This window comes from Dryobates pubescens, chromosome 12 (genome assembly GCF_014839835.1).
Source record: "Dryobates pubescens isolate bDryPub1 chromosome 12, bDryPub1.pri, whole genome shotgun sequence".
Lineage (NCBI taxonomy): Eukaryota > Metazoa > Chordata > Aves > Piciformes > Picidae > Dryobates > Dryobates pubescens.
Window position 1 is genome coordinate 3,621,562 of NC_071623.1, and position 26,327 is coordinate 3,647,888.

General features: G+C 49.2%; 1 protein-coding gene across 1 annotated transcript in view; it reads left to right on the plus strand.

Annotated features, from left to right (window-relative positions):
• Nucleotides 1-15,350: 15,350 nt before the first annotated feature.
• LOC104299539 (T-lymphocyte activation antigen CD80) overlaps nucleotides 15,351-26,327 on the plus strand; it is a 38,119-nt gene continuing 27,142 nt past the window's right edge. The window contains exons 1-2 of the mRNA XM_009899706.2: nucleotides 15,351-15,433; nucleotides 18,303-18,403. Coding sequence (XP_009898008.2) covers nucleotides 15,351-15,433; nucleotides 18,303-18,403 — 184 coding nt within the window. The remainder of the gene's footprint in view (nucleotides 15,434-18,302; nucleotides 18,404-26,327) is intronic.

Genomic DNA, 26,327 nt, shown 5'->3' on the forward strand with positions numbered 1-26,327 from the left:
ACGCCAGGGAAGCAGTACTGGACAGGTTCTGTGGACTTGTGGTTGGCTCAAGTGGGGAGTAAGGTCTCCTCTTTCTTCTGCCAGCAGGTTGCAAGTGTGTTCAAGCTGTCTAAGGGAATCACAGGTTTTGTACAGGCACGAGAGCTAGACTTGAGGAGAAAGAGCTGGAGGTGTTATCTGAGGTCTGGAGAAGCAGGTGGATGGAAGTGGTGCTCAGAAATGCCTGTTAGCTTATCAGGGAATGTTCATAGCACCAGGACCTGCCAGGCTGAAGGATGACTTTCCTCAGCTTGAATTACTTAAACTGAGACTAGGCAAAGTCCTAGTTATGAAAGGTTAGGAAAAGCCCAGTGGTGGCTTTAATTGAATTGAGTGGTTCTTTTCCACCACAGGGATTTCTCTACTGCTGGGTTGTGACCTGAGCCTTCTCTCCTGCCTTTCTCTTCTGGCTGTTTCTTCACTACCTTCCTTCAAAACACTGCAGTTCCTGGGAATGACCCCTGCTTTGGGGCATATCCCAGAAGAGCAAAGGGGAGTGAGAGCTAGTGGGAAAGGGCTTAGAGACAGCACAACATCACATTTGAAAGGTTACTTCTGCATTTGATTCTTCATTAATTGAATTTCAGAGAATTGGGAAGTACTGGGGTGTGACAGAAGAGGAACACATGAATGAGATCACTGAACCCTCTGTTCTATCCGTTGGTCTGACGAGGCTTAAAAGTATCAGCCTGCATCCTTCCTGTACTTACGCACTTTGTGTGATGCAATGCCACGCTGACATTGCCTTGAGGCACAGAGCAGTCCTCCTGGAAAGAGGAGCTGGGAGGTGGTGCACGTACATCAACTGCTGGCCCCTTCTTTTCCAGCGCTGCCCTCACACCATGCACATATCTGAACTCCCAAGGGAGCAAAGCCTTTGGAGGAGGTCCCCAAAAACAGTGAAGTGCTGCGGTTAGCCCTCTGGTGTGTTCCCACGAGGGTCTTAGTCTGGCAGAAAGGAAGGGCAAGTTCTTAGTAGCAAGCACCAGGCAAAAGAAACTACTGAGAAACCTCTTCCTCTTTAAACTGAGATAGCATTCAAGATCATTGGCCACAACAACCCCATGCAGTGCTACAGGCTGAGGTCAGAGTGGCTGGAGAGCAGCCAGGCAGAAAGAGACCTGGGTGGACTGGTTGAGAGTAGGATGAACATGAGCCAGCAGTGTGCCCAGGTGGCCAGGAAGGCCAACAGCATCCTAGCCTGTATCAGGAATACTATGGCCAGCAGGAGCAGGGAAGTCACTGTGCCCTGTACTCAGCACTGGTTAGGCCACACCTGGAGTCCTGTGTCCAGTTCTGGGCCCCTCAGGTTAGGAAAGATGTTGAGCTGCTGGAAGGTGTCCAGAGAAGGGCAACAAAGCTGGGGAGGGGTCTGGAGCACAGCCCTGTGAGGAGAGGCTGAGGGAGCTGGGGTTGCTTAGCCTGGAGAAGAGAAGGCTCAGGGGAGACCTTCTTGCTGTCTACAACTACCTGAAGGGAGGCTGTAGCCAGGTGGGGGTTGGTCTCTTCTCCCCAGCAACCTGTGACAGAAGGAGAGGACACAGTCTGAAGCTGCACCAGGGGAGGTTTAGGCTGGATGTTAGGAAGAAGTTCTTCCCAGAAAGAGAGATTGGCCATGGGAATGTGCTGCCCAGGGAGGTGGTGGAGTCACCATCACTGGAGGTGTTTAGGAAGAGCCTGGATGAGGCACATGGTGCCATGGTTTAGTTGATGAGATGATGTTGGGTGATAGGTTGGACTCAATGATCTCAAAGGTCTTTTCCAACCTGGAGAATTCTATTCTGTTCTGTTCTATTCTATTCTATTCTATTCTATTCTATTCTACTCTATCTGGGAGGAGATGGTCTGTCACTGATCTGCCAGGTATATGGCTGCACAGAGGTGCAAAGATGGTCTAGAGGATCCAGATTAGGGGAAAAGCAAATGTATTGTATTGGTGATATATGTCAGACCACATGTTGTCAAAAGTCAGTTGGAAGTTGAGAAAATCACAGCTCCAGGAGGGAGTGAGGCATGGGAATAAGGATGCTGCCCCTCTCGTAGGTCCAGTAGTGCTAAGGACCGTGGCCCCCAATGACAGAGGCTCTGCACAACTTCTGGGCAGTCACTTCTTGGAGCAGCGGGGAAAATGCCACTTGCACTTTTGTTCTGTGCTCCACTCCACACCCTCAGCAGGGGGAGTGCAGGAGAGCTTCTTGCTTGACATGGATGTGACAAGGGCATGAGCTCAGGCATCAAGCTTGGTGTCAGAGCAGGCACTTGCAGGGTGTGGGAAGCATGTTGGTCTCCGGTCTGTCGAAGCTGCCGTCATGCGGGAGTAGCTGGGGAGCTGTAAGAAGCAGAGGAGTGTGGGATCTTTTTGCATGCTGTTCAGTCATCTGCTTGCACTGGGACTGGTGCTAGGGATGTGAAATGCTTATCCCATCCTCAGTCTCCAGTGTCTTCTCATTTTTTCCACTGAATATCCCTGACATGCCAACCACTTTGATATAATCTAACCATGCATGGCTTAAGTTGTCTTGACTACGATAGTAAAACCTGTGAAGCCACGCTTGAACTGACACAAATGTGTCCAGCCATAATTGAAGCTGAGATGAGGAACACTTGGGTGTCTTGTACCATGGCCAGGAGGAATCAAACCAGAAGAGCTGATGTTCCCCTTGCAGAAAAGGGGGGTTGAGGGGTGGGAGGAGGTGGATGATGGTAAGGGGAAAATGAGGAGCAACAATCTCCAAGTTCAGGAACAGGCATGTGAAAACACAATACAGTGGTAAGAATTTCAACCAGTTGAAAGGAGCATAGCAAAGGTCATTGCTATAAATAAGAAACTGAGACTGGAGATATATAGGAGCTGGGATCTCCAAGGAAAAGGGAAGGGAAGGGAAGGGAAGGGAAGGGAAGGGAAGGGAAGGGAAGGGAAGGGAAGGGAAGGGAAGGGAAGGGAAGGGAAGGGAAGGGAAGGGAAGGGAAGGGAAGGGAAGGGAAGGGAAGGGAAGGGAAGGGAAGGGAAGGGAAGGGAAGGGAAGGGAAGGGAAGGGAAGGGAAGGGAAGGGAAGGGAAGGGAAGGGAAGGGAAGTAGAATTAACCAGGTTGGAAAAGACCTTCAAGATAATCAAGTCCAACCTATCACCCAACACCATCTAATCAGCTAAACCATGGCACCAAGTGCCTCATCCAGTCCCCTCTTAAACACCTCCAGTGATGGTGACTCCACCACCTCCCCAAGCAGCACATTCCAATCTCTCTTTCTAAGATGAACTTCTTCCTCACCTCTGGCCTAAACTTCCCCTGGCACACCATGAAACTTTGTCCTCTTGTTCTGGCGCTGGTTGCCTGGGAGAAGAGACCAACCCCCACCTGGATACAACCTCCCTTCAGGGAGTTGCAGAGAGCAAGAAGGTCTCCCCTGAGCCTCCTCTTCTCCAGGCTAAGCAACCCCAGCTCCCTCAGCCTCTCCTCACAGGGCTGTGCTCCAGACCCCTCCCCAGCTTTGTTGCCCTTCTCTGGACACCTTCCAGCAGCTCAACATCTTTCCTAAACTGAGGGGCCCAGAACTGGACACAGGACTCAAGGTGTGTCTTTACCAGTGCTGAGCACAGGGCACAATGACTTCCCTGCTCCTGCTGGCCACACTGTTCCTGATGCAGGCCAGGATGCCATTGACCTTCTTGGCCACCTGGGCACACTGCTGACTCATGTTCAGCCTACTCTCAACCAGTCCCCCCAGGTCCCTTTCTGCCTGGCTGCTCTCCAGCCACTCTGACCCCAGCCTGTAGCACTGCCTGAGGTTGTTGTGGCCAATGTGTACCACCCTGCACTTAGATGTAGCACACTAGCCTCAGCTCAGTAAATGGGAAATGAGATAAAGCACAAAATGAGTCTACCAAGGCTATTTTGTGCCAGTCTATCTTAGTAGGTTTATTTTGATATGATGATTAACAGTGTAGACAGAGGGCTTCAGAAAGGCAGTCCTCACAGTGCTACAGGCAAAACCATTAGAGTGGAGAACAAGAAATTAATGTGAGTGTTGTAAGGATTTATCTAAAAAAATCATGTCAGGAGGTTGAGCCTCAGTGGAAGTGAGTAGAGTGGAAAGGGGTTATTAACAATGCTCTTTTAAAGGGGTGATCATGTTTACCCAGCAGGAAAACAAGCTGTAATGAGATTGAGTCAGATTTGAAGGGTTAGTCACTGCAGAGATTCCATAGGCTACAGCACAAGAGCGGATGGCATCGACTGGAATAGAGGAAACAGGATGAAATTCAGCAGTGTATCACAGTATAACCAAGGTTGGATGAGACCTCAAGGATCATCAAGTCCAACCTGTCTCCACAGACCTCACGACTAGACCATGGCACCAAGTGCCACGTCCAATCCCCTCTCGAACACCTCCAGGGACGGTGACTCCACCACCTCCCTGGGCAGCACATTCCAATAACGAACAACTCGCTCAGTGAAGAACTTTCTCCTCACTTCAAGTCTAAACCTCCCCTGGCACAGCTTGAGACTGTGTCCTCTTGTTCTGGTGCTGGTTGCCTGGGAGAAGAGACCAACCCCTTCCCGGCTACAACCACCTTTCAGGTAGTTGTAGAGAGCAATGAGGTCACCCCTGAGCCTCCTCTTCTCCAGGCTAAGCAACCCCAGCTCCCTCAGCCTCTCCTCACAGGGCTGTGCTCAAGGCCTCTCCCCAGCCTTGTTGCCCTTCTCTGGACACGTTCAAGTGTCTCGGTGTCCTTCTTAAACTGAACTGGGCACAGTACTCAAGGTGAGGCCTAACCAATGTGCAAACTGCATTGGTGGTGCTCTGTGTTACGTTTCACAGAATGAGACCTCAAATCTTCAGCCAGACTGCACCCAGGCTATCTAGCCTGTGTACACTCTGAAGGCTGAAGAGAAAATTAAGTTTCTGCGGCTCCTACTGCTGCTGGTGGGTTTGTTCTGGCCCCTGTGGTAAGCATCAAGCACAAAGCATGCATGCGGAGCTCTGAGGGGCACGGGACCGCAAACACACACTGCAGGCGTGCCGACATGCTTCCTCAGCCTACAGCACCCAGTTTCAGAATGATTTAAGGCTTTACAACTGACAAAAACAGCTCGATTAGCAGCCTCGTGGCAACGCACAATACAGCACAGAGTGCAACCCTGTGTGTTCAGAGAGTAGCTGTAAGATGCTTTGCTCCCAGCTGGCCCTCTGCCATTCAGAAATTCCAGAGGATGGCAGTTTTGATTAATTGATGCTGAGTTTGTTGCAGCAAAAAGGAGATGACTACAGGTGAGATCTCCCCACCTGGTTTAAAGGCATCTTTGGATGGTTGTGGAGGGAGAAGACTGCTGCAGGGGAGAGACCAAAACAGCATGGCCAGCACCCAGGGGTGTGCAGGGGGATGGCTGCTGTGTGGGAGAAGATCTATGGCAGTGACAGCAGGGTGCTGATGCTGGAACATGCATGGTGCCAGTGTCTCACTAGAGTGTGAGGGAGCGAGTCTGAGGCTCCATGAGCCTACTACAAAGCCACACTCACCCAAGAGGGTTGTCAATGCTGGACATCCACTGCTCAATGGTCCCATTGTAGCCTGCACAGGGCTGAGTGCTCAGGAGACCTCACAGAATCACAGCATCATTCCAGTTGGAAAAGACCCTTGGGATCATCAAGTCCAACCATTAACCCTACTCCTCAAAGTTCACCTCTGAAACATATCCCCAAGCACCACATCCAAATGACTTTTGGTGACTCAGACACCTCCCTGGGCAGCACATTCCAATGCCTGACCACTCTTGCTTTTTTTCCTATTTCCTAATGTCCAGTTTAAACCTACCCAGTTGCAGCTTGAGGCTCTTGTTCTATGACCTGTGAGGAGAGACCAGCACCAAGCTCTCCACAACAGCCTTCCAGGTAGTTGTAGAGAGCCACGAGGTCTCCCCTTAGCCTCCTCTTCTTCAGACTAACCATCCCCAGCTCCCTCAGTCGCTCCTCATCAGATTTATTCTCCAGGCCCTTCCCCAGCTTCCTTGCCCTCCTCTGCACTGGCTGCAGCACCTCAACATCTCTCTTGTATTGAGGTGCCCAAAACTGAAGACAATACTCGAGGTGTGGCCTCACCAGAGCTGAGTACAGGAGGACAATCACCTCCCTACTCCTGCTGGACACAACATTTCTAATCCCAGCCAGGATGCTGTTGGCTTTCTTGGCCACCTGGGCACACTGCTTGCTCACATTCAGCCACTTGTCGATTAGAACCCCCAGGACCCTTTCTGCCAGACAGCTTTCCAGCCACACTTCCCCATGCCTGTAGCATTGCATGTGGCCCAGGTTCAGGACCTGGCACTCAGCCTTGTTGAAGCTCATACCTGTGGATCCAGATATGTCTTCCAGACGTGTGCTTCATAGAATCATAGAATCAATAAGGTTGGAAAAGACCTCAAAGATCATCAAGTCCAATCTGTCACCCAACACCTCATGACTAGACCATGGCACCAAGTGCCACATCCAGTTCCCTCTTGAACACCTCCAGGGATGGTGACTCCACCACCTCCCTGGGCAGCACATTCCAACGGCTAACAACTCTCTCTGTGAAGAACTTTCTCCTCACCTCCAGCCTAAACTTCCCTTGGCACAGCTTGAGACTGAGGCTTATTTCTAAAGGCAATCTTAGACTTGCTGATGCCAATTGCAACCTTCTAAAGGTCCTCACCGTGGTGCAGACTTCATCTAAATGTTTCAAACTTCTGAAAACCAAGGTTTGGCTGTGGGACACCGGACAGGGAACCTGTGTGTATATGGGCACAGGCAGCACACCTGCCAAACAGGCCAAACACAGCACCTCTGCTGCACAATGGCTTTGTCTCTTCTCATAGCATCTTGTGAGGCTCCCCTCAGCCTTCACCATGCCCTAAGTGGAAGACAAGTTATAGGGAGAGGTGCTGGGCCCCATCCTCTTTAACATCTTCATTGATGATCTGGATGAGGGGCTTGAGTCAGTCATCAGCAAGTTTGCAGATGACACCAAGTTGGGAACAGATGTTAGTCAGTTAGAGGGTGGAAAGGCTCTGCAGAGGGACCTTGACCGACTGGACAGATGGGCAGAGTCCAATGGGATGGCATTCAACAAGTCCAAGTGCCAGGGGCTGCACTTTGGCCATGGCAACCCCATGCAGAGCTACAGGCTGGGGTCAGAGTGGCTGAGAGCTGCCAAACAGAAAGGGACCTGGGGGTGCTGATTTGACACCCGCCTAAACATGAGCCAGCAGTGTGCCCAGGTGGCCAAGAAGGCCAATGACATCCTGGCCTGTATTAGGAATAGTGTGGCCAGCAGGAGCAGGGAAGTCATTGTGCCCCTGGACTCTGCATTGGTTAGGCCACACCTTGAGTCCTGTGTCCAGTTCTGGGCCCCTCAGTTTAGGAAGGACATTGAGACACTTGAAGGTGTCCAGAGAAGGGCAACAAGGCTGGGGAGAGGCCTTGAGCACAGCCCTGTGAGGAGAGGCTGAGGGAGCTGGGGTTGCTTAGCCTGGAGAAGAGAAGGATCAGGGGTGACCTCATTGCCCTCTACAACTACCTGAAAGGTGGTTGTAGACAGGAAGGGGTTGGTCTCTTCTCCCAGGCAACCAGCACCAGAACAAGGGGACACAGTCTCAAGCTGTGCCAGGGGAGGTTTAGACTTGAAGTGAGGAGAAAGTTCTTCACTGAGCGAGTCGTTCGTCATTGGAATGTGCTGCCCAGGGAGGTGGTGGAGTCACCGTCCCTGGAGGTGTTCAAGGGGAGATTGGACGTGGCACTTGGTGCCATGGTCTAGTTGTGAGGTCTGTTGGAACAGGTTGGACTTGATGATCCTTGGGGTCTCTTCCAACCTTAGTTACTGTGATACTGTGAAACTGTGAGAGAGGAGCTGAATTCAACAGACAGGCTCACCTGAGTGTCATAGGTGGATGGTGCCTCTGAAGGAAGGCATAACCAAGCAAAAGGTACCCATGTACCAGAGGTCCAAGGGTTTCTATCAACAGTGCAATACTCCTGTAAAGAGGAATGTCCCATGGCCTGCACTTACAGAAGATCACTCTTTTTTAGATTTGAAGGGAAAAGAAGCAAAGCAAAAGCTGGACACCACATTTAGGTTTGAGTTGGTAATGTTTTCAGGTTTGGTTCTTGTTTTGAGCTTTGGGGCTTGTGCTTTTGTTTGTTTTGTCCTTAACCCACCACCACCACCACCTTCAAATGTCAGCTTGGCAGGTTTCTGGAATTGAGTCCTTTTGAGCTTTGCTTCCTGAAAGCCCAGAATTTGCACTTCCCATGTGGCTGCCTGATTTGTGTGTACACTAGAGTGAGCATGGATGCATCAGCAAGGACAGACACATAGCTGTCTCTGAATGAGCAGATCTGCCAACAAATGATGTCTTTGGCAAGCAAACTGCTCCAGTGTGAGCGCTGACCAGCCCACAGGCTGCCAGCACAACCTTGTTGCAGATGGAAGTTTTGGAAGCTTTCTGTATGGTCCCTCTACTGAGCACATGTAAACTGATACCAGCTAATGCTTTCTACACACATAGTTATTTTCTCAAAGGATCAGAAAAGACAAAGGCCCTGACAATACACTTCTGACCATTTAATTCATTGTTCCAACACAGAAACAAGCCAGAGCCTGGCAAAAATATACTGGCACAACCTCAGAATAAGGTAGAAAAAGCTTCTTGCTTTCTTATTGTTAGTCTTAGAACTAAGAGCATATTCTAAGAACACAGTCATCTCCTTCTTCTCCTCCTTCTTCTTCTTCTCCTTCTCCTCCTTATTCTTCATTGTCATCTTCATCTTCTTAACAGATTGATCTAAACTGTACCTGGTGTGTAAAATTTCATCCCAGCAGAGCTCGTGCCTTTAAAAAGAAGCCTAACCATAACCACAGCAGTGGATAGCAGTGCCTAGGAGCCCTGATTGCAGGTAGTGCTTTCAGCTCTGTTTTTGACAGAGTGTAATTCTGTTCTGGCTGTGACTCCCCCTGAAACCAGTGCTGCATCATATCTACAAATCTGTGTCACAATGGTATTCACACTCACAGGCACTGTGCTTCTCCATATGGGGAAATGGCAGGTAGGAAGCTGGTCTGCAAAACAGCAGCACGTCACTGATTCTAATTAACTCCTCATTTACATGCCCTTAGTGGGCACTGGGTGTGATTTGCCTTAGAAACACAGGAGAGGTCATAGAATCATTAAAGGTGGAAAAGACCTCTCATCAAGTCCAACCTTAGAATCATAGAATCATAGAACCAATAAGGTTGGAAAAGACCTCAAGGATCATTAAGTCCAACCTGTCACCCAACACCTCATGACTACTAAACCATGGCACCAAGTGCCATGTCCAGTCCCCTCTTGAACACCTCCAGTGATGGTGACTCTACCACCTCCCTGGGCAGCACATTCCAATGGCCAATATCTCTTTCTGGGAAGAACTTTCTCCTCACCTTCGGCCTAAACTTCCCCTGGTGCAGTTTGAGTCTGTGTCCTCTTGTTCTGGTGCTGATTGCCTGGGAGAAGAGACCAACCCCCATGTGAAGAGACCAACCCGCCACACCCCACCTGGCTACAACCTCCCTTCAGGTAGTTGCAGACAGCAATAAGCTCTCCCCTGAGCCTCCTCTTCCTTCTATCCAACACCTCCATGCCCACTAGACCATGACACAAAGTGCCACTTGTTTTTTGAACACCACCAGGGATGGTGACTCCACCACTTCCAAGAGCAGTCTGTCCCAATGCCTCACCATTCTTTAAGAAAGAAATTCTTCCAAATATCCAATCTAAACTTCTCCTGGCACAGCTTGAGGCCATTACCTCTTGTCCTGTTCTTAGTTACTTGGGAGAAGAGGTCAACACAAGCCTCACTATATCCTCGTTTCAGGTAGCTACAGAGAGCAATAAGGTCTCCTTCATGCCAAACAATCCCATCTCCCTCAGCCTCTCCTTATAAGACATACACAATGTTTTGGGTGAAATTATATATGACACTCAGAGCTGATTTGATGCACTGCTTTTGCCAACAGGGACCTGTTCCTTCTCTCTACCTCGGTTCAGCAGATCACACTGCTGGTATTGGTTCATGGAGTCATCTGATATTGCAGTAAATTTGAATGGAATGGAATGGAATGGAATGGAATGGAATGGAATGGAATGGAATGGAATGGAATGGAATGGAATGGAATAGAGGAATAGGACAGATTAGGATAGGATAGGATAGGATAGGATAGGATAGGATAGGATAGGATAGGATAGGATAGGATAGGATAGGATAGGATGGAATGGAATGGAATGGAATGGAATGGAATGGAATGGAATGGAATGGAGGAATAGGATAGATTAGGATAGGATAGGATAGGATAGAATGGAATGGAATGGAATGGAGGAATAGAATAGAATAGAATAGAATAGAATAGAATAGAATAGAATAGAATAGAATAGAATAGAATAGAATAGAATAGAATAGAATAGAATGGGGTGGAATGGGATGGAATAGAATAGAGGAATAGGATAGATTAGGATAGGATAGGATAGGATAGGATAGGATAGGATAGGATGGAATGGAATGGAATGGAATGGAATGGGAATAGAATAGAATAGAATAGAATAGAATAGAATAGAATAGAATAGAATAGAATAGAATAGAATAGAATGGAATGGGGTGGAATGGGGTGGAATGGGGTGGAATGGGGTGGAATAGAATAGAGGAGTAGAATAGAATAGAATAGAATAGAATAGAATAGAATAGAATAGAATAGAATGGAATGGAATGGAATGGAATGGGGTGGAATGGGATGGAATAGAATAGAGGAATAGGATAGATTAGGATAGGATAGGATAGGATAGGATAGGATAGGATAGGATAGGATAGGATAGAATAGAATAGAATAGAATAGTATAGAATAGAATAGAATAGAATAGAATAGAATAGAATAGAATAGAATAGAATAGAATAGAATAGAATAGAATAGAATAGAATAGAATAGGGTGGAATGGGGTGGAATAGAATAGAGGAATAGGATAGGATAGGATAGGATAGGATAGGATAGGATAGGATAGGATAGGATAGGATAGAATAGAATAAACCAGGTTGGAAGAGACCTTTGAGACCATTGAGTCCAACCTGTCATCCAACACCATCTAAACAATTAACCCATGGCACCAAGCACCCCATCAAGTCTCCTCCTGAACACCTCCAATGATGGCGACTCCACCACCTCCCCAGGCAGCCCATTCCAATGGGCAATCACTCTCTCTGTGTAGAACTTCTTCCTCACATCCAACCTAAACCTCCCCTGGTGCAGCCTGAGACTGTGTCCTCTTGTTCTGGTGCTGGCTGCCTGGGAGAAGAGACCAATATCCGCCTGGCTACAACCTCCCTTCAGGTAGTTGTAGACAGCAATAAGGTCACCCCTGAGTCTCCTTCTCCAGGCTAAGCAACCCCAGCTCCCTCAGCCTCTCCTCACAGGGCTGTGTTCCAAACCCCTCACCAACTTCGTTGCCCTTCTCTGGACTCGTTCCAGCAAGTCAACCTCCTTCCTAAACTGAGGGGCCCAGAACTGGACACAGTACTCAAGGTGTGGTCTAACCAGTGCAGTGTACAGGGGCAGAATGACCTCCCTGCTCCTGCTGACCACACTGTTCCTGATGCAGGCCAGGATGCCATTGGCCCTCTTGGCTGCCTGGGCACACTGCAGGCTCATGTTCAGCTTACCATCGACCAGCACGCCCAGGTCCCTCTCCACCTGACTGCTCTCCAGCCACTCTGACCCCAGGCTGTAGCTCTGCCTGGGGTTGTTGTGGCCAATGTGCAGCACCTGGCACTTGGATGTGTTCAATCTTGAGACTTGTGTTAAAGCTTGAGACTGTGTCCTCTTGTTCTGGTGCTGATTGATGCAACTCACAAAGATAGCCAGGCAAAGCAAGCTGTGGTGCTTTGTGGGTTTTTTCTTTTCTGGGGTTAGTGTTTTGGACCGGATTCCAAGGGGGGACAAATGTTCCAGGGTGAGGTTTGTCCCTCTCTCCAATCAACTGTATTGAAGTAATTCTTGGGATTTTTGCAAGCCTGCATCTTAGAAACCAAGCATCAGGAGAACCAACTGTGGATTACCAAAATCAAACCAAAGTTCTGACAAGCAAAACCCACTTACGGGCTGTCAGCCCTTGGTCATATTGACAGCTAACTTGAGTTGGCAGGTCTGATGCCCAGCAGACCTCATGTAGAAGGCAGACCTTAAGAGCTACTTCATAGCTTGATTTGTTCCTTTTACACACACATTTTCATATCCATAGCTTATCATACTGACACACATGCTTAAACCTTTACTTGCTTACATTTGCACTGTCACTTTGTCATTCCCACTGTGGTTTTATGATTAGGACAGCTTGAACTTCCATAGACCTCTGAAGGACCTCTAGGACTGAAGTCTGATGCCGACTCAGAGCCTTACACTTTCTTGCCCAGTGAATGCAAGGGCAGGCTCCATTCCCCAGGTAACACAAAGCAACACTGTCCTGTCTGGATGAGAACCAGACTGAAAAATGTCTTCCCCTTGATGCAGCCACTTGTGCCAAATAGCAAAATGCCTGATTAGACAGGCCTTCCAAGGACCTGGCTGTCCTCAGCTGCACTCCAGCACTGCCAGTGCCTGGAGCAGGGAGTGCAGGTGCTTAGCCTGGCACGAGAGACAAAGGCTCCAACAGCCCTCTGAGGCAGGAGATCAGGGTAGGGAGCACATTGGAAACATGCACTCTGGCATACCACTAGCAGCCCTTTGAGGTCAGGCAGGTTCCAATCCCAGGCACAAATCCAGGCTGGGCAGGGACTGGCTGGAAAGCAGCCCTGAGGAGAGAGACTTGGGGGTGCTGGGGGAGGAGAAGCTCAACAGGAGCTCTCAGTGTGCACTTACAGCCCAGAAAGCCCATCAGATCCTGGGCTGCAGCAAGAGAAGTGTGGCCAGCAGGGCAAGGGAGGTGATTCTCCCCCTCTCCTCAGCTCTGGGGAGACCCCACCTGGAGTACTGCCTCCAGTTCTGGAGCCCATAGGACAAGAGGGATCTGGAGGTGCTGGAAGGTGTCCAGAGAAGGGCCACGAGGATGAGCAGAGGGCTGGAGCACCTCTCCTGTGAGGACAGACTGAAGGAGTTGGGGCTGTTCAGCCTGGAAAAGAGAAGGCTCCCAGGTGACCTCATTGTGGCCTTCCAGTATCTGAAGGGGGCTACAAGAAGGCTGGGGAGGGACTGCTCAGGATCTCAGGTAGTGATAGGACTAGGGGGAATGGAATGAAGCTGGAGGTGGGGAGATTCAGGCTGGAGGGGAGGAGGAAGTTCTTCCCCATGAGAGTGGTGAAGCCCTGGAATGGGTTGTCCAGGGAGGTGGTTGGGGCCCTGTCCCTGGAGGTGTTTAAGCCCAGGCTGGATGAGGCTCTGGCCAGGCTGATGTAGTGTAGGGTGTCCCTGCCCATGGCAGGGGGGTTGGAACACACTGATCCTTGTGGTCCCTTCCAACCCTGACTGATTCTAGGATTCTATGATTCCTTCCCTTGCTCACTGTTTCATTTATAGCTCTTCTGTGTAGCAGTATAAAAGAAAACAAATGCAGCCTGATATGCACTACCAGGGGCAGCATTTGAGTGATGCTGATAGGATCATTCACCTGCTGCTGCTGCTAGTGGTGCTGTCCTTGCTTTCTGCCCCGAGGCTGCAGTGAATGCAGGATGAGGCCATCTCAGCCACAGACATCCTTTTGAGGGGACTGGGTTCATCACCAGTAAATCTGCAGACAACACCAAGTTGGGAGCAGGTGTTAGAGGGTAGGAGAGCTCTCCAGAGAGACCTTGACAGGCTGGACAGATGGGCAGAGTCCAACATGAAGGCACTGAAGAAATCCAAGTGCCAGGTGCAGCACTTTGGCTACAACAACCCCATGCAGTGCTACAGGCTGGAGAGCAGCCAGGCAGAAAGGGACCTGGAGGTGCTAGTTGATAGTAGGCTAAACATGGGTCAGCAGTGTGCCCAGGTGGCCAAGAGGGCCAATGGCATACTGGCCTGCATCAGAAATAGTGTGGTCAGCAGGAACAGGGAAGTCATTGTGCCCCTTTAATCAGCACTGGTTAGGCCACACCTTGAGTCCTGTGTCCAGTTCTGGGCCCCTCAGTTTAAGAAGGACTTTGAGACACTTGAACGTGTCCAGAGAAGGGCAACGAGGCTGGGAAGGGGTCTGGGGCACAGCCCTGTGAGGAGAGGCTGAGGGAGCTGGGGTTGTTTAGCCTGGAGAAGAGGAGCCTCAGGGGAGACCTCCTTGCTGTCTACAACTACCTGAAGGGAGGTTGTAGCCAGGAGGGAGTTGATCTCTTCTCCCATGCAACCAGTACCACAACAAGAGGACACAGTCTCAAGCTGTGCCAGGAGAGGTTGAGGCTGGATGTTAGGAAGAAGTTCTTCCCAGAAAGAGTAATTGGTCATTGAATGTGCTGCCCAGGGAGGTGGTGGAGTCACCATCCCTGGAGGTGTTTAGGAAGAGCCTGGATGAGGCCCTCGGTGCCATGGTTTAGTTGATTAGATGGTGTTGGGTGATAGGTTGGACTTGATGATTATGAAAGTCTTTTCCAACCTGGTTAATTCTATTCTATTCTATTCTATTCTATGCTATGCTATGCTATGCTATGCTATGCTATGCTATGCTATTCTGATCTGATCTGTTCTATTCTAATGTGGTTATGAATCCTCACTGGAGAGTTAGTGCTGTGTTTTGGGTTTCAGTATTTATCCACTTCTGCCCTTACTGTGTTTCTGCAGCAGTGCCTCTGTCGTTTGAAAACAGTTTGTGAAGTGAGTGGGTCTACAGGAAAAACACAGCAGTGGTGTATTTGAGCAGCCTTCCCTTTGAGTGAAAAGGACTTTTACCACAAGTGCTGATTAGGGAAAATAATTTCCTCTGCTCAGCACTCACTGCAAATCGTCTCTTGTCTTTTCTGCTTTTTTCCTAATGGTCGTGTGAGAAAGCAAAGGGAAAATGTGGGGTCTGTGATGCTCTCACATCTTCCTCTTTTCCACAGCATGTTTTTTATCAGAATTTCAAAGCCCTTTCTTATTAAATCCAAGTTTCCTCTTTCAGGCTGCAATGCTGCTTCCACCCGTTAGAACCTGTTTCTGGAGCACGTAGAGGTGAGACGCTGAGGGCCTGTTGAAGCGTGCGGGAGAGCAGAGCTTATTGCTGTGGGGATTTTGCTGTGGACCAGTGGGCTTCCATTGTCTGCTGCTGCACTCATGCATAGCAAGGAGCCTCCTCTGAACTGTGGGCTCAATATGCACGAGACCTTCAACTTCGTTGGCAACCTCAGGATGTGCAATCCCTCTTCCCTTGAAGAGGCAGCTACCAAGGATCAAGGGTATGTGCTTAGGGAAGCTTTAAGTGGTGGAAAAACCGTGACGTCTGCCTCTGATGAATGCAGAACAAAGCCCTTGACTGCTACACACTCTCTGTAATTGAAGTTTCTTTGTAGTCAGGGAACTCTCTGAAAGAGGAGATACCAAGAGCTATAATACCTGGAAAAACAGGAGGGGCTCTGATTGAGAATAGCACCCATGAGTTCAGCTGTCTGTCTAAAACCTGGCAGCATTAATGAAGCGATTAGCTGCTCTGGGTTCCTCTGTTGCTAACAAGGGGTTATGATGCCTCCTTGCTACAGACTGGCAACTGAGCAGCTCAATCACTTCCCCTGGGACTCCTTGTCTAAGAGCAGGATTAAACATTGAGGAAGCAGTGCAAATGTGGGTATAACAGGCTGGAGTTTCATTCTAGTTGTAATATGCTAATGGAAGAACTGTTTAAACAAACAAGCAAACAAGCAGAGATCAGCAACAAAGCTGGGGAAGGATCTAGAGCAGAACTGTTTGAGGGAAATGTGGTTGTTTAGCCTGGAAAAAGGAGGCTCAGGGGAGACCTTCTTGCTGTCTACAACTACCTGAAAGGAGGTTTTAACAAGGTGGGGGGTGGTCTCTTCTTCCAGGTAACAAGTGATAGGACAAGGGGAAACAGCCTCAGGTTGCACCAGGGGAGATTTAGGGTGGTGAGGCATTGTGCCCCTGTACTCTGCACTGGTTAGGCCACACCTTGAGTCCTGTGTCCAGTTCTGGGCCCCTCAGTTTAAGAAGGACATCGAGACACTTGAAGGTATCCAGAGAAGGGCAACAAGGCTGGGGAGAGGCCTTGAGCACAGCCCTGTGAGGAGAGGCTGAGGGAGCTGGGGTTGTTTAGCCTGGAGAAGAGGAGGCTCAGGGGAGACCTTCCTGCTGTCTACAACTCCCTGAAGGGAGGTTGTAGCCAGGAGGGAGTTGGTCTCTTCTCCCAGGCAACCAGCACCAGAACAAGAGGACACAGTCTCAAGCTGTGCCAGGGGAGGTTGAGGCTTGAGGTGAGGAGAAAGTTCTTCACTGAGAGAGTTGTTAACCATTGGAATGTGCTGCCCAGGGAGGTGGTAGAGTCCCCATCCCTGGAGGTGTTCAAGAGGGGACTGGATGTGGCACTTGGTGCCATGATCTAATCATGAGGTCTGTGGTGACAGGTTGGACTTGCTGATCTTTGAGGTGTCTTCCAACCTTGGTGATTCTGTAATTCTGTGATAAGGAAAAATTTCTTCACCAGAAGCCCTGGAACAGGCTGCCCAGGGACATAATGGAGTCACCATTTCTGGAGGTATTTTAAAACAAGCTGGAGACAGGGTGCTGAAGGACATGGTTTAATGGTGACTTGGAAGTGCTGGGTTAGCAGCTGGGCTGGGTAATCTTAAAGATCCCTTCCAATGAAAACAATTCTATGATTCTCTGATGAACTCTGCAGCTGTAACATGGCTGCCAATTAACTCTATAATGATGCAGGGCTTATGATCCAGTAAGCCCAAATCACTTCTGCACTAGTCCATCTAATTCATCTAATTCAAGGGAGCTAAGCTGACAAAAAACTCGAGAACAGAGTGGCAAATCACTTCTGATGAAAAGGAGCATTTTCTTTAAATAAAAGTAATTTAAATAGCAAGCCAGAAATCTGCATTTGAACGAATGGGTTTCATCTTGCTTTGCATTTGCACTTTCTGTTTCTCTTTTCCTTGAAGAAAGCCAAGTTTTCATTGCTTTCTAAGCCTCTCGTTGTGATTACTACAGTTAGTATAACTCCTTACACCCTGGTGGGGTTTGTTTTTGCAGGAGGGTGTGTGGTACCTCCACAAATCTGCATGATTTACCCTGTGTTTACCCTCTCGGGCTCTTATTTACTAAGTGCTCAGGAGTCGTTTTGGACAGGTTTCACTTGGCTGCTTGGTTCTTCAGGGCTCTGCCCTTTCAAGCTTTAAGGGGAAGGGTGGCTCACACCTCTCTCCTGCTCTGTCTGGGAGCAGAAGGAAGGGGCTGGCAGGGAGTGCTGTGGGAGAGCAGTGTCTGCCTGCTGGAGGAGGAGGGACCTGGTCCTGGTTCCTTCACCTCTCCTGCCAGGACCCATGGGTGCTCTCCAGAGCCATTTGGTCTTGGTGGCACGTCCAGCAGCTTCTCCCTGTCGGGGTGCTCAGCCATGATGACCAACACGTGAAGCTTTAGCAGTCTGTCTTTAATTTTCTTTATGTAACTGGACGTGATGAAGTGCATCTAGCTGGGCCTGAAATGTTGGTCTGTTTGGGTTTTTTCATTTCAAACACTGGTTTATAAGACTGTTACCAAAGTGGTGTCAGGGGTATTTAATCAACTGATTTTAAACTCCAACCTGAGATGCCCTACCGGTGCGGACACTGCCAAACACACTCAATATCCGCTGGTCACGGGCTGGACCCTTTTCTGCCTCCTGCCTCCTTGCTGGAGGCGCATCCAAACGTGGGAGGACAAAAGTGGCACCCTTGCCCATCCCTATGCGGCCGGGGTGTCGGGCAGCCACCGCTGCAGCCTTACGCACGCCCCACAAGGGGAAGCCGTGGGTGGGCATGCAGTGACTTACGAGGCTGAGCGCTCGACCGCTGCCTGGCATTCGCCGCCGCCCCCAGCAGGGACTGAGTGTCTTGGTGGCCCTCCCTGCCTCAGGGAGTGGCCTCAGGACCGCTTGTCCAGGGAAGCCACAGGTACTCCGAGGCACTAGGGAGGGAGGAAGGGTGTGTTGGGCTTGTGCTTGTGGCTTTGGGGGCAGCAGCAGGCAGGAAGGAGAGGCGCCCAGCGGCAGATGCTGTGGCTCCTCAGGCACCGCTCCTCTAACCGTGTCCCACTCTCCTCCCGGCCCAGGAGCTGCGGGAAGACGGTGTGCCTGCCTGCCTCCCTGCCGGTGCTGGCCATGAGGTGGTGGCTGGGGCTCGGGCTCTTCGTGCTCCTCTACTTTAGTTTAGGTAAGCAAGAGTGGCTGGTGTGGAAGTGCGGGAGGGGTGGTGCTGAGCCTCGGCAGGCAGCAGCATGCATCTGCTGGTTGGCAGGGGGCAGAGCCCCCAGGGCACTCGTTCTGGTGTTTTCTGCCAGGGCTGAGGCTGGGGCAGGATTTGGGGTGGCTGGCTCTTCTCACCGTGGTGATGGGTGCTGAGGAGCCAGAGGAGCAATCACATCTCAGCTGGGGTAAGAGAAAGGAGGGTGTTTGGGGGGCAGCTGACACCTGCTAGGAGTGTATGGTACAGCCCCTCAGGCTTCAGCATCGGCTACGAGGAGGTTTGTGCAATGTTTTGGATGGCTAAAATTGACTGTGCAGTGGGGAAGACAGGGCAGAGCAGCAGGTCAGAGGGCTCCCTGCTGTCAGGGCACACCACACAGCAAGTGCTTCCTCCAACAAGTCCCCATCAGAGGACTGCAGGGGCTGTGCCCCGTCCTTCTCTAAGGACCTGCCACAAAAGTCATTGAAGTCCACAGGTCCCTCCTGACCTCAAGAGGCTTGGGGTGAATCTTCTCAGCTGTGTGAAATGTTAACCTTGAAACCACACAAAACTCACTGGGTTGAGGGTTTGAGGATGAAAAATAAGCTGTGCTCATTGGCAATGTTAGTGTTTCATTGCAGCTAACAATACCCTGGAGCAAACCTGGGCTGAAATTAGGCTTTGATTAAAAATTAAATGGTACAAAATGAGGAGTGTTTCATGTTGATGTTGTGAAACTGGGAGATATTTGATGCTGAGTTTCATTTTGACTTTCAATCTCAGAATCTAAAGACTCCAATAATTTACCAGGGATTGAATCACAGAGCTCACTTGTAAAGAAAGTAACCACCTCAAATCCTGCTTGTGAGATTTCTGCTCTCCTCTCTTCCCCTCCACTCCTTCCGCCCCACTTCTGTGCTTGCAAAGCATGTATGAAATATGGACATGTTGCAGTGGTCAATATATTGCATGTAGAATCATTTCTCTGTCTGTACTTTAAGAGCTTGTGGTATGTTATTAGTGTAATTACAATCATATGTAATTTGCCAGTCCTGTCATTGCTCTAAGAAGGATGCTGATTCCAATGCCAGATGTGGGCAAAACTTGGATATGCAGTGTGATGTGTGCTGCTATCCAGTATTAGAAAGAGGAGTTTGATCATGGAAGGCTAGGAGTTCCTGTGATTGTCATTTTTTTTCAGTGTGGTTTACTAGAGGAATGATAATTTGATTTCCATCTCTCCATTGTGTGCCTAGGGCCCTTCTTGTAACTTTCAAGTCACCTGCCCAGTTTCAACCAAATTTGATAGGAAGGCAGAGCTGGCAGAGATGCAGTGTCCCTGCCCAGTATGTGGAAGCTGCTGGGTATCCACAAGCAGCACTCAAACAGCTGGAGCATGTGCTGTCCCTTCACATGCCCAGCCATCTGAAAGGGCAGGAGGCAGCTGCAAGGGGGACTGTAAGGAGCATGATGACACCGAGAGCTTGGGAATGGGCTCCCAAAGTGTAGGAAGAGTTGTGGGGAGAGGTGCCTGGGCTGGCAAACAAGGCACAAATCCATCAGCCAGCAAGATTTGGTCATTGTGTTGCTGAGAAGACTTACTTCAGCAAATCTGATCCATTTGAAAATCCTGAGATTTGATTCTGTAAGAGGCAGCATTGAGAGGCTGGAGGCAGGGAAAGCTATTTTAAAAGCATTATATCAGCTTCTGTGGCATAATTGGTTGATGCTTCCCACACAATGAGCCCTGGTGCCCCCAGGAGCAGGTTGTTTGGCAGACTTGTAAGAACAGCACAGCCAATGCACTTCCTTTCTGCCTCTGTGCATGCATACACGCTCTGCCATCTTTCTCTCAAAAATGAGGTGTCCCTACATTAGTGAACCTTCACAGTACCTGGTTCAGTACCCACCAACAAGTGATTTTAAAAGCTTTACTAGGACTTGTAGGTGAGGTCTTTCCTAGGTTGCCCACGGGGACCACAAGGACTGACTTCTGACCTTGTCATGGAAAAATGAAGCCCTGGGGACCTGCCGTTGCCCTGCCAGTGACCTCCCACACGTTATTAAGCGAGTCGCCAAGGCCAGCATTTTCAGAGCCGACACCACACAGGGCTGTTTGTAACCACATCAAGACACAGTTAAAGCCAGAACCCAGAGCCTGTGTCCACATCTTGCATCCTTGGCTTTAGCTCAGGTGTTGTGGTGCTTGCACACCTCCACGCTGTAGCACTCCAAAATGTCAGTCAGGTAGCATACTGTAGGTGTTTGTCTCGGTCCGGAGAAGGAAAGAGCCTCAGTTCTTTTGAATAGCCCCGTGTTGTGAAATTAGAGGCACAAGCGAGGCCAAAATATCAACAGCCAGGCTATTTATTCCATAAACAAAGTGGAAATAAGAAGGGGGGAGGGAGAAAATAGAGAGGGAGACAGAGAAGAGGAAAGGAATTAGAGAGAAGGAATAGGGGGAAGAAAGAGAAAGTAGGAAAGGGATTGTATCACCAACGGTCAGAGGTGGAGAGAGGGTTTTCAGAGTCCAAGATCCGTTGTGTTGCCCCGTGATGTTTCCAGTGTGTGGTGCCGTCTTCTTTCTTCTGCCTTGACAGTGTTGCTCAGTTTTTATGCAGTTTAGTAGTCCTTAAGCAAGTGTCCAGGTGTTGGTCCCCAGGACATCATTCTGGGAAATCATCCTTAGGTAAGTATCCAGGTATTGTCCCCCATCAAATCTCTCCAGGAAATCATAAGTATCCAGGTACCGTTCCCTAGGAAGTCTTTCTGTGTATTCATGTGAGTGTGGGCAGTGGTCTGGATGGAGCTGGGGGGGGCCTCTGCCTTCTCCCTCTCCATCTCCCTGCCCACCCACTTATCACACATCAGGAAACAGGTGGAGAGTCCATTGTCTCATCATCCTCCCTTCCTGGGGGTATCTGATAGCTGGAAATGATCTTGTCCTGAAGGTGTGATGGCTGGGCCCTTGGGCCATTGTTGTAGGCCAGCTGCAGTCCGGTTATCCTTTGTTGGGGCACATCTTGATTCATGATGCAATCACAAGGTGATTTGCATCAAGGATTGGTAGACAGGATTCCTACAGTGTTCAAGAGGGGATTGGATGTGGCACTTGGTGCCATGGTCTAGTAGGCATGAGGTCTGGGGTGACAGGTTGGACTTGATGATCCTTGAGGTCTTTTCCAACCTTGTTGATTCTCTGATTCTCTGATTCTATACTAGTATGAAAGCAGGTGTGCTCCATAAACCCTGTGTGAGTAGTAATACAGAGAATGCCATGCTGAGTTTTTATGTTGTCACAGCAGAAGGCAGAGTTTGGGGCCTTAATTAAAAAGGAAGATTTGAAGGTTGTGTTTCACAGGCAATTGTGTGTGCCCGAGCTATATAAGTACATTTTGTTTCCTCTTGAAGTGAACTTTGGTACTTTGCAGTTCACCTGAGGTGGAACTCCCACAGACTTGCTTTTCTCCTGCCTTTGCACCTTCACACCTACCTACAAATTGCAGTGTGTTCTCAGTCCCAGTGTGTTACATGAGGGAAATGTTGCTGGAAGTGGCCAAGGGTCTTGAGAATATGTCTTATGAGGAGCAACTGGGGTTGTTTAGTGTGAAGAAGGCTGAGGGGGGAGGACCTTATCACTCTCTACAGCTGCCTGAAAGGAGGTGGTAGAGAGGTGACATTCATCTCTTCTCAGAAAACACAACTGAAAGGAAAGGAAAATGTTAGCAAGTTACACTAGGGGAGGTCTAAGTTATACATTAGGAAAAACTTCTGTGCTGAAAGGGCTCTCGAAGACTGGAACAGGCTGCCCAGGAAAGTGGTTGATTCCCCTGAATGTACGTGAAAGCTGTCTAGAGATGGTGCTCAAGGATATGGTCTACCACCGGGCCCTGGAGGAGCTAGATAACGCAACCACTGACGATCTTAAAGGTCTTTTCCAGCCCTGGTGATTCTGTGACTTTGTGAAGTCACTGAGGATGACCTTTCCCTGCCCTGAGTGCCAATGCGGCACAGGCGCTGATTGCAGGGACCCAGCGAGCCCGGCTTTGTGTCCAAGAAGTATTCCTTTTAAGCCTCCCTGAGTTTTTGCTTCTGATTGGGGACCATGTAGCTCTTGGTTTCTTCCTAGTGGTGAACTTTTGTGGGAAGTTTGGAGGAAAATCCCTACAGCTTTTCTGAGGTATTGGAGAGATAAGAGGGGAGGCAATATCCACTTCCTTCTGCATTGCAAATGAGCACTGGGTCACAAGTAACTCGCTCCGGGAATCCCCTCTCGCATATTACTGCCAATAAAGAGTTGGGAGTGGGACTGGGTTTCAGAAAGGGACAGAGGGAGAATGTGAAAAGATTCCACTCACAAATACCGAATTAGGTGGTTGGCATCTAGTTTCCATGCCAGCTACTGGATGGGTCATGCATAGGGCAGATTTCCTGGCAGAGAGAGCAGAAGTCTTTCTTTATGTATCGGATTTGCCCACTTGATCACTGGTTGCAAACTGAGTTTCCATCTTCTTGCTCTTGCTGCCTTCAGCTGGGTTTTTTATTTCTTTTCTTTTTTTGGGGGGTGGGGAGGAGTTTCTGCCTCCTCCTATTCCAGACATGCAAAAAAGAGATGTCAGTGGTGCGAAAACAAGAGCAGTGGAACTACGGAACTCCTTTTTCTGTCTGTCTATCAATCCAAAGCGAAACCGGCTGTAATATCTCGTCTGGAGAAACAGAAACCCAGCTAATGGCTCCAGCTTTTGGTTAGAGATGTTCTTTCATTTCTGTTGTGTACTTGTAAAATGAAAATATTCTTTAGGATAGCACAGCTATATGCCTTGCATACTGAATTTGTACAGGAGCAGGTCAAACAATCCTTTCACTCACGTTGTTGCCAGTTTCCAGTTAGCTTAGAACGAGACCAGATAGCTTTGGAGAGGTCACATTAGTCTGAGGCAACATCTGCTTTGCATGTTTTGGAATACTGAGATGTTTGTAATCTTTCTGCAATGTGAATGTCAGACATTCCTCCATTTAAGCTTGCAAAGTTTGGGGATGAAGATGTTACAGGCCAGGTAGGTTACCAATCAAAGTTGCCACCACGGATGCTCACACCTTTCCTGTCCATTGCTGCCTCAGTTCTGAGTTACAAGTGTGGGTTAATGGGCATAATTAACCTGACATAAATGAAGGCTGTCACTGAGGGAGCTATTCCCCTGCCTTGACTGTGATAAGTTAGTTTTCTGCAGCAGTCAGCCCGCTCTCTTTAGTGCCAGTTTGCTCTTACACTCAGTACTGTGTACCACAGAAGGGGATGCAAATCGGCTGCACAGCTGAGATGGGTAAAGAGGTCACTGCCACCATAAGGTGTGGTTCTGCTCCTCTCTCCTCTGCTTCTAGCTACGTGATCCTCCTCTCCTGTGCACTGGTTCTGGTATGTGTCTGATCCTTGGGTGATCTAATTCACCTTCCACCTTAGCAGGAAGTTTCCTTTTTTCTGTTGTTTTATGCCAGCCTGGTGTACTGAACCAGCATCTAGAGAGCCCTGCAAGGAAAGCAGTGGAAGCATATGGGGTTGGAAGTAAAAAGGGAGCCATCTTCCCTCTGCTTATGTGGGGAAGGCATGAGTTCAGTGCCAGTTTCCCATCTGGCTGCACCCTGAGGTTATGCCACCTTGGAGGAGAAACCACCTTCCTTTCAAACTTGTTTCCTACTACAAGCACTGTGCACAGGTAGATGTGGTATTTTCCATGAGGTGGAAAAGTAAATGTGCTGAATGCAGTGAAGCCTGTTTGCTCCATGAAAGGAGGCCAGTTTTGTTTTTAAAGAGGTGAACTTTATGTTTAATCATAGCTATTCTGTCTCCTTGGAGGGACATCACCTTTGGGAGCCTCAGGAGGTCAGTTGAGAATATGTTCATCCTTCCCAACACAGAAGTGCCACCGGCCATGCTTCTGCTTTTTTGCTGTTATGCCTTCAGAGTATCATTGGTCCCGGGGGAGTCCTTGGCTGAAAATAAAAGCGCTGACTACTGGCTAAGGGTGGCATCTCTAGCTGTACTGTGCTCAACAGGTGTTCGCTTTTGGTGGGCACAGAATGCTCACCATGTCATATCAAGAGTTGTGAGAAAGAACCACTGAGGTAAGTGCCTCTGTGCACCACTGCTCTCGCCATTGCAGGTACCCTTCGATGTGGTTCTAAATGCCTTCCAAGCAAGGATTTCATTCCTGTGCTGAGGGAAGTGCTTCAGTCTGAACAGACCTCGCTGTCAAACACTGCTTCCTCCCAGCTGAGAGAGCCTCTTCCCTGCATTGCCTTGTTCTGTGATACTCTCAGCTGGTACCTCCAGCAGCTCCTGTCCAAATTTCTCATTTCATAGAATCAACAAGGTTGGAAGAGACCTCAGAGATCATCAAGTCCAACCTGTCACCCAACACCTCATGACTACTAAACCATGGCTTCAAGTGCCACGTCCAATCCCCTCTTGAACACCTCCAGGGATGGTGACTCCACCACCTCCCTGGGCAGCACATCCCAATGGCCAATCTCTCTTTCTATGAAGAACTTCTTCCTAACATCCAGCCTCAACCTCCCCTGGCACAGCTTGAGACTGTGTCCTCTTGTTCTGGTGCTGGTTGCCTGGGAGAAGAGACCAACCCCCACCTGGCTACAACCTCCCTTCAGGTAGTTGTAGAGAGCAAGAAGGTCTCCACTGAGCCTCCTTCTCTCCAGGCTAAGCAACCCCAGCTCCCTCAGTCTCTTCTCACAGGGCTGTGTTCCAGACCTCTCCCCAGCCTCGTTGCCCTTCTCTGGACACATTCAAGTGGCTCAATGTCCTTCTTTGATTGAGGGTTGCTCTGTGGCTATTGTAGCTTTCAGACATCTCTGGACTGCTTTGGTATTGTTCCATTAGGCACCCTTCAGCTAGTTACCATTCACCAGGCTGCACTCTTAGATGGGGCTGTTTAATCTCTTCTCTAGCTGCAGGGTTGCTGTCAAGGTTGTCATCTGCAGGGTGTTCATGAGTTAGTGCCTGTGCAGGGACCAGGTTTTTACAGCAAGCTATTGCTTGTCATGCCCGTGGCATTGTAAGCTGCCCTTGTGGGCATTGCTGCAGGTGAGTACTTTAGAAGGGGGAAAAAAAAACCCAAATTGTAATGTTTCCAATTTTGAGTGGGCTTATATGAGAAGGGTCATATTTGATTCTCCTGGTTACTGGGCACTTTCTCCTTCTGTTAGTTCCCAGAATGGGCTGGCTACTTGGGGAGCATGCAAGGCAGTGAGATTTAGCAAGCACTGAAGAAAAATGTGGCCTTAAGCAGTGGGGAGGACCTCGACTTCAAAAGCTGTGCTGCAAGGCCAGCAGCGTATGCATGGCAGTGGTACTGGAGGAATTAGGAGAGTTATCTGAGAACATCTTCAGCTGGGAGGAAGTACAAAGTGATCCAGTCAGCAAGGGACAGAGTCTGCAGGGGGAAAAAATTAACAAAGTTATTTTTATCTTTGTGTGTGACAAATCTCCCCCAAAGGCCTCTCTTATACAACTACCACATCTAGTTTCTGCCCCCAAACTGGGAAAGCGTAAGAGTGCTGAGCCAGTGGCAGGAAATTGATCTCAAAAGGAAGTAAAATATGCAAATCCTCTGAGGATATCCAGATTTAGTGTTCCCCTTGCTCTCTTTAATTTTAGTGGAGTCACCCACTCCACACTCTGGCAATGCAGAATGGGAGGAAGTTCAGAAAGGCTCTTCCCTTCTCTCCTTTCTCCAACTCAAAGATGTCCTTCTGCCCCTGCCAATAATATCCCTGCCTGCACCCAGCACAGGAGAGAAACAGGACTCTCTTCCTCTCCTTCCTGAGCGACACCTGTGTGGAGAACTCTGCAGCAAAGGGGAAAATCTTAAGACACAATATAGTCCCCCACATCCCA